Source organism: Bos taurus, chromosome 10 (genome assembly GCF_002263795.3).
Source record: "Bos taurus isolate L1 Dominette 01449 registration number 42190680 breed Hereford chromosome 10, ARS-UCD2.0, whole genome shotgun sequence".
Lineage (NCBI taxonomy): Eukaryota > Metazoa > Chordata > Mammalia > Artiodactyla > Bovidae > Bos > Bos taurus.
The window spans coordinates 25,215,284-25,230,060 of record NC_037337.1 but is presented as its reverse complement, the minus strand read 5'-3'; the positions used below and the strand labels follow the sequence as shown (position 1 = coordinate 25,230,060).

The 14,777-nt window shown below is 40.5% G+C and overlaps 1 gene segment (V, D, J or C); it reads left to right on the top strand.

Moving 5' to 3' along the window:
- Positions 1 to 3,428: 3,428 nt before the first annotated feature.
- On the top strand, positions 3,429 to 4,298 carry LOC101909777 (T cell receptor alpha variable 25-like). The segment is given in 2 exon segments: positions 3,429 to 3,645; positions 3,913 to 4,298. Coding segments are annotated over 2 exon segments (432 nt in total).
- Positions 4,299 to 14,777: the final 10,479 nt, after the last annotated feature.

Below are 14,777 nucleotides of genomic sequence, written 5' to 3'. Positions count from 1 at the left end.
TGACACTTGTCTCAGACTTCTGGCCTCCAGATTGGTTTAGTAACTAAAACTCTCGCAGCCCCGTGGACTGTAGCCCACCAGGCTCCTCTGTCCATGGGATTTTCCAGGTAAGAATACTGAGTGGGTTGCCATTTCCTTATCCAGGGAATCTTCCCAACCCTGAGATGGAACCCAGGCCTCCTGCACTGCAGACAGATTCTTTACCAACTGAGATACCAAGAAAGCCCTTCCAGATTGTAAGGGAACAACTTTTTTTTTTTTTTTTAAGAGCCATCAAATCTGTGATAAATTGTTATGACAGAACTGGAGTTTTAACACAATTTTCCAAAAACAACATTTCTAAATAGTTACAAGCAACTCCAGGTTAAAGTCATGGAAGGGTGTTTTTAAACTGATCTTTGGAATATTTTGAGTTCAAGCTCTCACACATGCAGACACATCCATTTATTTGTTATACTACAAATACTTGAATATCTACTGTTTATCAGGTATTCAAGTAGTTTCTGGGAACATGGTGATGTTAATATACAAACACTTATTAAGTGCATACCACATATCTAGGCCTTTAATTGTGACACCAAACAGGCAAAGTTCCTTGTTTTCATAGACCCTACATTGTAGAGAATCACCATTCAGTGGAACTTTATGAGATGGAGGAAATGCCCTATATCTGCACTATTCAATAGCCTCTGGTCAGGTGTGAGTACTTAGTCCTTGTTATATGGCCAGTATGATTGAGGAATTAAAATTTTAATATTATTTAAATTCAATTAATTTAAATTTAAGTAGCCTCATGTGGCTAGTAGCTGCTGTATAGGACAGCTCAGTTCTTGCAGGTGATCCAGTACACACCCTCTAGATCATGAGGCCAGCCCTCTCATTTAACAGATCATACTATGGGCTGGTAAGTGCTGTGATAAGCGAGAAATTCTGTGGAGCCATACAAATGTATTCTATCTGAGAATTTTGCTTAAAGAAGTCTTAGAGAAAGTCATATCTGATAGATAAGGATTCCTGTCAAATTATACTGATTTTTAAAAATCACTGCTTGGTGGTACAATAACACAGATGGACAATAAATATGAGCTCCAAATTGTATAATACACAACCAGAATAATCTGTATGACAACAGAAAAATAGGTACTTATTGTATGCAGGTCAGGAAGCAACAGTTAGAACTAGACATGGAACAACAGACTGGTTCCAAATAGGAAAAGGAGTTCGTCAAGGCTGTATATTGTCACCCTGCTTATTTAACTTATATGCAGAGTACATCATGAGAAATGCTGGGCTGGAAGAAACACAAACTGGAATCAAGATTGCCAGGAGAAATCTCAATAACCTCAGATATGCAGATGACACCAGCCTTATGGCAGAAAGTGAAGAGGAACTCAAAAGCCTCTTGATGAAAGTGAAAGTGGAGAGTGAAAAAGTTGGCTTAAAGCTCAACATTCAGAAAACGAAGATCATGGCACCTGGTCCCACCACTTCATGGGAAATAGATGGGGAAACAGTGGAAACAGTGTCAGACTTTATTTTTCTGGGCTCCAAAATCACTGCAGATGGTGACTGCAGCCATGAAATTAAAAGATGCTTACTCCTTGGAAGGAAAGTTATGACCAATCTAGATAGCATATTCAAAAGCAGAGACATTACTCTACCAACAAAGGTTTGTCTAGTCAGGGCTATGGTTTTTCCTGTGGTCATGTATGGATGTGAGAGTTGGACTGTGAAGAAGGCTGAGCACCGAAGAATTGGTGCTTTTGAACTGTGGTGTTGGAGAAGACTCTTGCGAGTCCCTTGGACTGCAAGGAGATCCAACCAGTCCATTCTGAAGGAGATCAGCCCTGGGATTTCTTTGGAAGGAATGATGCTAAAGCTGAGACTCCAGTCCTTTGGCCACCTCATGCGAAGAGTTGACTCACTGGAAAAGACTCTCATGCTGGGAGGGATTGGGGTCAGGAGGAGAAGGGGACGACAGAGGATGAGATGGCTGGATGGCATCACTGACTCAATGGATGTGAGTCTGGGTGAACTCCGGGAGTTGGTGATGGACAGGGAGGCCTGGTGTGCTGTGATTCATGGGGTCGCAAAGAGTCGGACACGACTGAGCGACTGATCTGATCTTCCATTTCATGGTCTTAGGTTATTAACAATAAATTATGAGTCTTTTCTATACCTCTATCAACTGTCTATAATCTAATACATTCTATTAGTACATGCAGAGACACACATGTATGATTCTGATGAAACTGGAAATACGAAATGAAACATTTTATTTCCTCCTGATGCCCTCAGTTCAGTTCAGTTCAGTTGCTCAGTCATGTCCGACTCTTTGTGACCCCAGGACTGCAGCATGCCCGTCTTCCCTGTCCATCAGCAACACTTGGAGCTTACTCAAACTCATGTCCATCGAGTTGGTGATGCCATCCAACCATCTCATCCTCTGTCATTTCCTTTTCTTCTCACCTTCAATCTTTCCTAGCATCAAGGTCTTTTGCAATAAGTTAGTTCTTCCCATCAGGTGGCCAAAGTATTGGAGTTTCAGCTTCAGCATCAGTCCTTCCAATGACTATTCAGGACTGATTTCCTTTAGGATGACTGTTTGGATCTTCTTGCAGTACAAGGGACTCTCAAGAGTCTTCTCCAACAACACAGTTCAAAAGCATCAATTCTTTGGCACTCAGCTTTCTTTTTGTTCAACTCTCACATCCATACATGACTACTGGAAAAACCATAGCTTTGACTAGATGGACCTTTGTTGGCAAAGTAATGTCTCTGCTTTTTAATATGCTGTCTAGGTTGGTCATAGCTTTGCTTCCAAGGAGCAAAGATCTTTTAATTTCATGGCTGCAGACACCATCTCAGTGAATTTATGCTATGTTAAGTCACTTCAGTCGTGTCCGACTCTGTGTGACCCCATAGACTGCAGCCACCAGGCTCCCCCGTCCCTGTGATTCTCCAGGCAAGAACACTGAAGTGGGTTGCCATTTCCTTCTCCAGCACATGAAAGTGAAAAGTGAAAGCGAAGTCGCTCAGTCGTTTCTGACCCTTAGCGACCCCATGGATTGCAGCCTACCAGGCTCCTCCATCCATGGCATTTTCCAGGCAAGAGTACTGAAGTGGGGTGCTATTGCCTTCTCCGGCAGTGATTTTGGAGACCCCTAAAATAAGTCTCTCACGGTTTCCATTGTTTCCCCTGATGCCCTAGTTTTAAATTAAAAAAAATCCCATTTTAAAAGGCAAATTGTTTCTCCCCAAACAATATCAGCTTGAGTAAACTCTTTTCAAGCTTTGACAAACATACATACCACGTAAACTAGAAAGCATTCTGTGAAGAATTGGTTATAAAGTCAGCAATTTTAGATCCAGCCACAGGGGGGCAGCATCCGCAAACCCGCCCTGTTTTTTAAGATGTGTGAGTAAAATAGGGGTAAGTCTGATTGGCTGTCTCAAATGGCAGTCACTCCTTTCTTTTTTCTTTGCAAAAGGCAGTGTAAACCACAGAAACGTGTGTGGGGCTGGAAAAGCTTGAACAAGGGAAACCCTTTAGGAGCAGGCAGATTCAGCAACTCTTCCTGACGAGGGAGAAGAGGGAAATGCTGCTCATAGCACTAGTGTTGATCTTATGGATGCAAATACCACGTGAGTTGGGGTTTCCCTGATTGCTTCCAGAGAATTCTGCACAGTGAAATATTATCTGCAGGAAACTATAGGAATGAGATTTTCTGATAGAGAGCAGGATGTTTGGAAAAACTCTGAAACTAAAAAGTGGAAAGATGGAGGGAGATGGGCAGGGAGACATGGAAAGAAGGAGAAAAATACACAAGAAGAATGAGAGAGACCGTTGGAGCTGAGAGAATAGACATCTGATTCGACTTTCTCTGATACTTCTCACTGTTTTCTCAACAGAAGTGAACGGACAACAGATAAGTCAAATTCCCCAATTCTTGCCTCTACAAGAAGGAGAGAACTTCACCACGTACTGCAATTCCTCAAGCACTTTTTACAGGTTACAGTGGTATAAGCAGAGCCCTGGGGGAATCCCTGTCTTCTTGATGATATTAGCTAAGGATGGGGATGTGAAGACGCAGCAGAGACTGACAGGTCGATTTGGAGAGACCAGAAAGCACGGCTCCCTGCACCTCGCGGCTGCCCAGCTCTCAGATGCAGGAACCTACTTCTGTGCAGAGGCACAGTGCTCTGGAAGCACCTGCTGTCTGTCCCCAAACCTCACTGTGGGCTCCAGAGGTCTCTCCTCTTCATCTCTCCTCAGGGCAGGGGCCAGAGAAAGCTGAAGTCACGATATCTATGAAGAAATTGAGTTTTTAACAACAACAAAAAGAAATCCCTGGACTCAGACAGTATTACTAGATAATTCTACCAATCTTTTGAAGTATTAGCATGAATTATACACTATTTCTTCCAGAAAAAAAGGAGAAATTCATCACTCATTTTATGAAGCTAGTGTTACCCTGAAATGAAAATCAGACAAAGATCATAACAGAAAACTGCAGAGAAACATATTCATGAATACAGACATAAAATTTCTTAAAAATATTAGCAAGTAAAATTCATCTATATTAAAAGAGTAATATACCAAGCACAAATGGAGTTTTTTCAAGGATGCAAATTACTTCAAATTGAAAATCAGTTGATGAAATTCACCATATTAACAGGATAAAAGAAGAAAAATTACATCATATTAATCTATGTAGAATAAACTTTTGCCAAAATTCGACAGTCAACTACGGTGAAGACTTTGAGAAACACAGGCATAGTGGGGAAGTTCCTCCATAGCTAGCAGTATGCTTACTAACAAAAGACTTATGTTTCCTTATATGTTTCCCTAAGACTGGGAACAAGGCAAGTACATCCACTCTTATCCCTCTCCTTCAGCACAGAGCTAAATGTCAAAGCCAGTGCAATAAAGAAAGCAGATGTAAAGACAGTCTTGGACCAGAAAAGAAGTGAAAATGCCAGGCAATATGATTATCTATATAGAAAATCTCAAAGAACATACCCCACAAAACTCTCAGACCTATTGAGTTCAACACCATAGGAAATAAGATAAATGTATCTAATCAATTTTATTTCTACATATTAGCGATGGACATGTGGACCTCAAAATTAAAAGTATAATACCATTTGTAATGACTTGAAAAAAGACCCTGAGTGGTATTTTTTGTACAGAAAACATGTACAGAATTGTTAAGCTGAAAACTACAAAACACTGATGAAAGAAATTAAAGAAAACAGATGAAGAGACATCATGAGTTTGCAAACTGGAAGTTTCAAAGCAGTAAACATGACAAGTCTCTCCAGATTTATATACACATGTTATAAAACTCCTGCTAAAATACATCAGGATTTTAAAAAACAAATACAGGCAAGATTATTCTAAAATTTATATGAACAGGAAGAGATACTGGAATAATTTTTAAAATCTTGAAGAAATAAGAAGTCAGAACAATCGGTCAATCTGATTTCAGGCTAGAGTCATCGAGGTTATTTGGTACTGGTGCAGGGATAAACACACAGTTCAGTGGAAATGAACAGAGAACCCATAAATAGATGCACACAAATATACCCAACTGACCTTTTCTGGCAAAGTGACAAATAAATTCTAAAGAAGAAGGATAATCCTTTCAACAGATAGTGTTGGAGAAAGTTGAAATCCATTGGTAGGAAAAATTAACCTTGATTCAGGTCTCACACTTCATACATATATTCTTTATTTATTTTTTTCCCCCATACATTCTTTAAAATGGATCACAGACTTAAATGTAAAACGTTAAATTATAAAAAAATTTTAGGGAAAAATACAGGACAAAAGTTTGATATGTGTATGGGCCAAGAGCCTTTGGACTTGACAACAAAACAACAGTCTATAAAATTTTTAAAAAATGACAAGCTAGACTTCAAAATTAAGATCTTTTGCCCTGCAAAACAACTGTAAGAGCATGAAAAGACAAGCTACCAACTGTGAAAAACTATTATTTGGAAACCATATATTCCACAAGGAAGTAATATCTAGAATATATAAACAACTCTCAAAGCTAAACAGTATTTAAATAAGGCAAACATTTCACTTAGACCATGGGCAAAGAGCTATTTCACCACAGAAGTATACAGATAGCAAATAAGCATATAAAAATATATTCAACATCATAAATCACTGGAGAAATACAATTAAAACCACAAGAAGATATCACTAAGAGCACAGTCTAGTGTGTGTGTGGTAGCAGCACAAGGTGGGGGCTTCCCAGGTAGCTGAGACGGTTCTGCCTGCAGTGTGGGAGACTTGAGTTAGATCCTGGGTCTGGAAGATCCTCTGGAGAAGGGAATGACAACCCACTCCAGTATTCTTACCTGGAGAATTCCATGAACAGAGGGGCCTGGCAAACTACAGTCCACGGGGTTGCAAAGAGTTGGACAAAACTGAGTGACTCAGGGAGGAGAGAAGGAGCACAAGGTGGATTTAATTTACATTTGTTGATGAGTAATGGTGTTGACATCTGCTGGATCATCGAAAAAGCAAGAGAGTTGCAGAAAAAACATCTATTTCTGCTTTATGGACTATGTCAAAGCCTTTGATTGTGTGTATCACAATAAACTGTGGAAAATTCTGAAAGAGATGGGAATACCAGACCACCTGACCTACCTCTTGAGAAACCTATATGCAGGTCAGGAAGCAACAGTTAGAACTGGACATGGAACAACAGACTGGTTCCAAATAGAAAAAGGAGTATGTCAAGGCTGTATATTGTCACCATGCTTATTTAACTTATATGCAGAGTGCATCATGAAAAAAGCTGGGCTGGAATCAAGATTGCTGGGAGAAATATCAATAACATCAGATATGCAGATGACACCACCCTTATGGCAGAAAGTGAAGAGGAACTAAAAAGCCTCTTGATGAAAGTGAAAGTGGAGAATGAAAAAGTTGGCTTAAAGCTCAACATTCAGAAAACGAAGATCATGGCATCTGGTCCCATCACTTCATGGGAAATAGATGGGGAAACAGTGGAAATAGTGTCAGACTTTAGTTTTTTGGGCTCCAAAATCACTGCAGATGGTGATTGCAGCCATGAAATTAAAAGATGCTTATTCCTTGGAAGGGAAGTTATGACCAACCTAGATAGCATATTCAAAAGCAGGGACATTACTTTGCCAACAAAGGTCCATCTAGACAAGGCTATGGTTTTTTCCAGTGGTCATGCATGGATGTGAGAGTTGGGTTGTGAAGAAAGCTGAATGCAGAAGAATTGATGCTTTTGAAGTGTGTTGTTGGAGAAGACTCTTGAGAGTCCCTTTGACTGCAAGGCGGTCCAACCAGTCCATCCTAAAGGAGATCAGTCCTGGGTATTCATTGGAAGGCCTGATGCTAAAGCTGAAACTCCAATACTTTGGCACCTCATGCGAAGAGTTGACTCATTGGAAAAGATCCTGATGCTGGGAGGGATTGGGGGCAGGAGGAGAAGGGGACAACAGAGGATGAGATGGCTGGATGGCATCACCGACTTGATGGACATGAGTTTGAGTGAACTCCGGGAGTTGGTGATGGACAGGGAGGCCTGGCATGGTGTAATTCATGGGATCGCAAAGAGTCAGACACAACAGAGACTGAACTGAATGGTGTTGAACACATTTTCCTAAGCTTATTGGCCATTTGGGTGATTTCTTTTGAGAAGTATCACTTTGCATCATGTGCTTATGTATTTTTAGGTTGTAGATTATTTATTTTTACCATTTTAAAATGTATAGGCATGTTTGTTATTCTGTATTCAAGTTGTTTGTCAGATACGTGCATGTATACGCGCTCAGTCCACTTCAGTCATATCCTACTCTTTGCCACCCTATGGACAGTAGCCTGCCAGGCTTCTGTGTCCATGGGGATTCTCCATGCAAGAATACTGGAGTGGGTTGTCACGCCCTCCTCCAGGGGATCTTCCCAAGCCAGGGATTGAACCCACGTCTCCTGTATCTCCTGCATTTCAGGCAGATTCTTTACCCACTGACCCACCTGGGAAGCCTTTATCAGATATGCTATGCTAAGTCACTTCAGTCGTGTCCGACTCTGTGTGACTCCATAGACGGCAGCCACCAGGCTCCCCCGTCCCTGGGATTCTCCAGGCAAGAACACTGGAGTGGGTTGCCATCCCCTTCTCCAATGCATGAAAGTGAAAAGTGAAAGTGAAGTTGCTCAGTCGTGTCTGACTCTTAGCGACCCCATGGATTGCAGCCTACCAGGCTCCTCCATCCATGGGATTTTCCAGGCAAAAGTACTGGAGTGGGGTGCCATTGCCTTCTCCAAATTACATATTATACAAGTATAAATTTTCTAGTTCATTATCCACACCAAATCAGGCTCTAAAAACGGACCCCGTTGGACTGGAATGTGTATGTTTTAACAGATCAGAAACTGCAAAGCATTTATGCACTATAACACAAATATTTTAACCCAGTCTATAATTTGTGTTTTCATTCTCTAGGTAGTGTGTTTTGGGAACAGATATATTTAATTTTGAAAGAGTGAAATTTAATATTTTTCCTTTTCTGATTGAGTTTGTATGTGTGCTTTTGAAGGAATCTAAGCTGTCAAACTTATAAAGAAATTCTCCTGTATTTTTAAGAAGTTTTATAGTTTCATTGATCACATTTAGATCTTGTATCCATCTAGAGTTAATTTTTTTATGTTATGAGGAAGGAGTCAAGGTTCTTTCAAAAGATGCAAATAGCCAGTTGCCAGAAATGCAATTAAAACCACAATAAGATATCACTGAGAGCACATTCTAGTGTTTGTGTGGTAGCAGCACAAGTGGGGGCTTCCCAGGTGGCTGAGATGGTAAAGAGTCCACCTGCTATGTGGGAGACCTGGGTTCAATCCCTGGGTCAGGAAGATCCCTTGGAGAAGGGCATGACAACCCACTCCAGTATTCTTGCTTGGAGAATCACATGGACAGAGGCTGACTAGTTACAGTTCACAGCATCACAAAGAATCAGACACACTCAGACATGACTGAACAACTGACACTAGCTATTATCCCAGAAAGACCATCTTTTTCCCCATAGAATTGCGTAGACAGTTTTGGAGAAAATCAATTGATGATGTGTACATATGGACCTATTTTTGGATTTGATCCTGCTTACTCATCTTTATTTTATCCTCTTTTCAACAGAACATTCTGTCATAATTAGTGGGGCTTCATATACATTTTGATATCTGGAAATGCAATTCAAACTTTCTTCTTTTTCAAGGTTTATTTTAGGTCTTTGAATTTCCACCAAACTTATAGAATTAGCTTCTCAATGTCTACCAAAAAACATTGCTAATAGTTAGATTGGGCTTGTGTTGAATTTATGGATTCATTTTGGACAATTTACATCTTGATATATGGAGTCTTATGTTATTCCCTTTTATGTAGATCCTGTCTATTTTTTTGGGGGGGGGTAGAGGACTGTATACCTTGTGTTAAATTAATTCCCATGTATTTAATAAATGAAATTTAAATTTCACTTTCTAATGATTTCACTAGCATCTAGAAATAAAATTTACATTTGTGTTTATAGTGACTGTATCAGAGAAGGCAATGGCAACCCACTCCAGTACTCTTGCTTGGAAAATCCCGTGGATGGAGGAGCCAGGTGGGCTGCAGTCCATGGGGTCGAAAAGAGTTGGACACGACTGAGCAACTTCAGTTTCACTTTTCACTTTCATGTATTGGAGAAGGAAATGGCAACTCATTCCAGTGTTCTTGCCTGGAGAATCCCAGGGACGGGGGAGCCTGGTGGGCTGCCGTCTCTGGGGTCGCACAGAGTCGGACACGACTGAAGCGACTTAGCAGCAGCAGCAGCAGCAGTGACTGTATTAATTCCCCTATTAGTTCTAGCTCTTGTAGTTTGCTTATTGACTCCTTTGCATCTTCTACATGCACCTATAAATAAAAATGGTTTATTTCTCCCTTTTCAGCCTTAATACATCTTATTGCCTTTCCTGGTTTGATGCCAGGCCCTTCAGGAAGACAGTGAATAGAAGCAATGTCTTGTCTGTGATCCTTTAGAGACTAATATTGATTTTTGATATTTTCATTGATACTCTTTATCAGATTCAGGAATTTCTCTTCCATTTCTGGACTGTTAAAAGTATTCATCATACAGAGGTATTAGCCTTTTGTCAAGTCATCTGGATTTTCTGAAAGTAAGTTACGGGCATTATTTTGGTTTTCATCAAGCAAAGGAAGATAACTTCACCTCATATGGTCTTAGAGATATAATCCTATAAAATTAAAAATAAACAAATGGGACATAATTAAACTTAAAAGCTTCTGCACAACAAAGGAAACTATTAGCAAGGTGAAAAGGCAGCCTTCAGAATGGGAGAAAATAATAGCAAATGAAGCAATGGACAAACAACTAATCTCAAAAATATACAAGCAACTGCTACAGCTCAACTCCAGAAAAATAAATGACCCAATCAAAAAATGAGCCAAAGAACTAAATAGACATTTCTCCAAAGAGGACATACAGATGGCTAACAAATACATGAAAAGATGCTCAACATCACTCATTATCAGAGAAATGCAAATCAAAATCACTATGAGGTACCATTTCACGCCAGTCAGAATGGTTGCAATCCATAAGTCTACAAACAATAAATGCTGGAGAGGGTGTGGAGAAAAGGGTCCTCTCTTACACTGTTGGTGGGAATGCAAACTAGTACAGCCACTATGGAGAACAGTGTGGAGATTCCTTAAAAAACTGGAAATAGAACTGCCTTATGATCCAGCAATCCCACTGCTGGGCATACACACTGAGGAAACCAGAAGGGAAAGAGACACGTGTACCCCAGTGCTCATCGAAGCACTGTTTATAATAGCCAGGACATGGAAGCAACCTAGATGCCCATCAGCAGATGAATGGATAAGAAAGCAGTGGTACATATACACAATGGAGTATTACTCAGCCATTAAAAAGAATACATTTGAATCAGTTCTCATGAGATGGATGAAACTGGAACCTATTATACAGAGTGAAGTAAGCCAGAAAGAAAAACACCAATACAGTATACTAATGCATATATATGGAATTTAGAAAGATGGTAACAATAACCCTGTGTACGAGACAGCAAAAGAGACACTGATGTATAGATCAGTCCTATGGACTCTGTGGGAGAGGGAGAGGGTGGGGAGATTTGGGAGAATAGCAGTGAAACATGTATAATATCATGTATGAAACGAGTCGCCAGTCCAGGTTCGATGCACGATACTGGATGCTTGGGGCTGGTGCACTGGGACGACCCAGAGTGAGGGTATGGGGAGGGAGGAGGGAGGAGGGTTCAGGATGGGGAACACAGGTATACCTGTGGTGGATTCATTTCGATATTTGGCAAAACTAATACAATATTGTAAAGTTTAAAAAAAAAAAAAACTGAAAAGAGCCAATAGGCAAGAATACATTTTTAGATTCCTCGTGGTCATACAGAGTAATTTTTGTTTTTCAGTATTGTTTCAAAGGACGTTTGGTAGTGGTTTTTACCATCTTCTAAAAAACAAATGCGAAGAACCCAACAAACAAAAAATGTACTAGTAATTGCTTTTCTTCTGCTTTTTGCTAATATAATGAAAGTGAAAGTGAAGTCGCTCAGTCGTGTCCAACTCTTTGCGACCCCATGGACTGTAGCCTACCAGGCTCCTCCCTCCATGGGATTCTCCAGGCAAGAGTACTGGAGTGGGTTGCCATTTTCCTTCTCCAGGGGATCTTCCCCACCCAGGGATCGAACCCGGGTCTCCCGCATTCCAGGCAGACACTAAACTAGTACATTCATGCTGCTGCTAAGTCGCTTCAGTTGTGGCCGACTCTGTGCGACCCCATAGACGGCAGCCCACCAGGCTCCCCGGTCCCTGGGATTCTCCAGGCAAGAACACTGGAGTGGGTTGCCATTTCCTTCTCCAATGCATGAAAGGGAAAAGTGAAAGTGAAGTCGCTCAATCGTGTCCGACTCTTCGCGACCCCATGGTCTGCAGCCTACCAGGCTCCTCCGTCCATGAGATTTTCCAGGCAAGAGTACCAGAGTGGGGTGCCATTGCCTTCTCCAAATACATTCATACTTATTTTAAATAATTCATTTTTATTTGTTCTTATATTTTCATTAGTAGTGCTTGTTGGCTGATGTGTGTGTGTGTGTGTGTGTTTGTGTGTGTGTGTCATTTGCCACAGAACAGGCTCCCAGTGAATACTTATGAATATTTGTTAAATGAATGAAGCATGATTACCATGATGTTTATTCCCATGTCTTAAATATAATTTTCCTCCATCTTAGATTTTGAATGTGTTTTCCCTTTTGTTGAACTTGCCCATAATTATAACCTTTTATTTATCCTGTTAGAGTCTTTTTATTTAACATGCTTTCCATAAATTGGAAGATTGTTTTCAGAATAGTGGCTCAGCACAATTTCTTTCTTTCACTAAATTCATGAATAAAGATTCAACTATTGACTCAGGAAACATTCTTGAGTTTCCAGACTGTAACAACCTCTCTTATAAATGCTTGAATTATGTGGACTTTTGAAGTAACCTTTAAATATGGGAAGGTTAAAGACAAATGGAAAAATGAAAGCGATGTCAACAATGGAGAATCATAATAGGGGCTTTACTGAAATAAAACAGTCAAAAATAATTTATGGCTAAGCAAACACAGGTGAGTACAAAGGTTTTACAACTAAGATTTTTTTTTTCTTTTGAAATTTTGCTTTTGTACTATGAACAAAGCTAGTGGAGGTGATGGAATTCCAGTTGAGTTATTCCAAATCCTAAAAGATGATGCTGTGAAAGTGCTGCTCTCAATATGCCAGCAAATTTGGAAAACTCAGCAGTGGCCACAGGACTGGAAAAGGTCAGTTTTCATTCCAATCCCAAAGAAAGGCAATGCCAAAGAATGCTCAAACTACCGCACAATTGCGCTCATCTCACGCTAGTAAAGTAATGCTCAAAATTCTCCAAGGCAGGCTTCAGCAATATGTGAACCGTGAACTTCCAGATGTTCAAGCTGGTTTTAGAAAAGGCAGAGGAACCAGAGATCAAATTGCCAACATCCACTGGATCATGGAAAAAGCAAGAGAGTTCCAGAAAAACATCTATTTCTGCCTTATTGACTATGCCAAAGCCTTTGACTGTGTGGATCACAATAAACTGTGGAAAATTCTGAAAGAGATGGGAATACCAGAACACCTGATCTGCCTCTTGAGAAATTTGTATGCAGGTCAGGAAGCAACAGTTAGAACTGGACATGAAACAACAGACTGGTTCCAAATAGGAAAAGGAGTTCGTCAAGGCTGTATGTTGTCACCCTGTTTATTTAACTTATATGCAGAGTACATCATGAGAAATGCTGGGCTGGAAGAAACACAAGCTGAAATCAAGATTGCTGGGAGAAATATCAATAACCCCAGATATGCAGATGACACCACCCTTATGGCAGAAAGTGAAGAGGAACTCAAAAGCCTCTTGATGAAATGAAAGTGGAGAGAGAAAAACTTGGCTTAAAGCTCAACATTCAGAAAACGAAGATCATGGCATCCGGTCCCACCACTTCATGGGAAATAGATGGGGAAACAGTGGAAACAGTGGAAGATTTTATTTTTCTGTGCTGCAGAATCACTACAGATGGTGACTGCAGCCATGAAATTAAAAGACGCTTACTCTTTGGAAGGAAAGTTATGACCAACCTAGATAGCATATTGAAAAGCAGAGACATTACTTTGCCAACAAAGGTTCGTCTAGTCAAGGCTATGGTTTTTCCTGTGGTCATGTATGAATGTGAGAGTTGGACTGTGAAGAAGGCTGAGTGCCGAAGAACTGATGCTTTTGAACTGTGGTTTGGAGAAGACTCTTGAGAGTCCCTTGGACTGCAAGGAGATCCAACCAGTCCATTCTGAAGGAGATCAGCCCTGGGGTTTCTTTGGAAGGACTGATGCTAAAGCTGAAACTCCAGTACTTTGGCCACCTCATGTGAAAAGTAGACTCATTGGAAAAGACTCTGATGCTGGGAGGGATTAGGGGCAGGAGGAGAAGGGGACGACAGAGGATGAAATGGCTGGATGGCACCACTGACTCAATGGACATGAGTCTGGGTGAACTCCGGGAGTTGATGATGGACAGGGAGGCCTGGCGTGCTGTGATTCATGGGGTGGCAAAGAGTCGGACATGACTGAGCAACTGATCTGATCTGAGAGCCGATTAACAATGTTGTGATAGTTTCAGGTGAACAGTGAGGGGCTCAGGCATACATGTACATGTATCCATTCTCCCCCGGTTCCCCTCCAATCCACGTAATGTTGAGCAGAGTTCCATGTAGTACAATAGGTCCTTGTTGGTTATCTATTTTAAATATAGCAGTGTATACATGACCATCCCAAATTCCCTAACTATCCTTTTCCCCTTATGACAACCATAAGTCTGTTTTCTAAGTCTGTGAGTCTTATTCTGTTTTGTAAGTAAGTTCATTTGTATCATTTCATTTTAGATCTCACATACAAGGGATGCCATATGATATTTCTCTGTCTGACTTACTTCACTCAGTATGAAATGCTCTAGGTCCATCCATGTTGCTACAGATGGCATTATTTCATTCTTTTTAATGGCTGGGCAATATTTCATTGTATATATACACCACATCTTCTTTATACACTCCTCTGTTAATGAACAATGAGGTTACTTCTTTCACCTTCAAATTTGAGCTTTCCAAAAGATTGCATGCTCAGAAGGGTTTGAGTTTG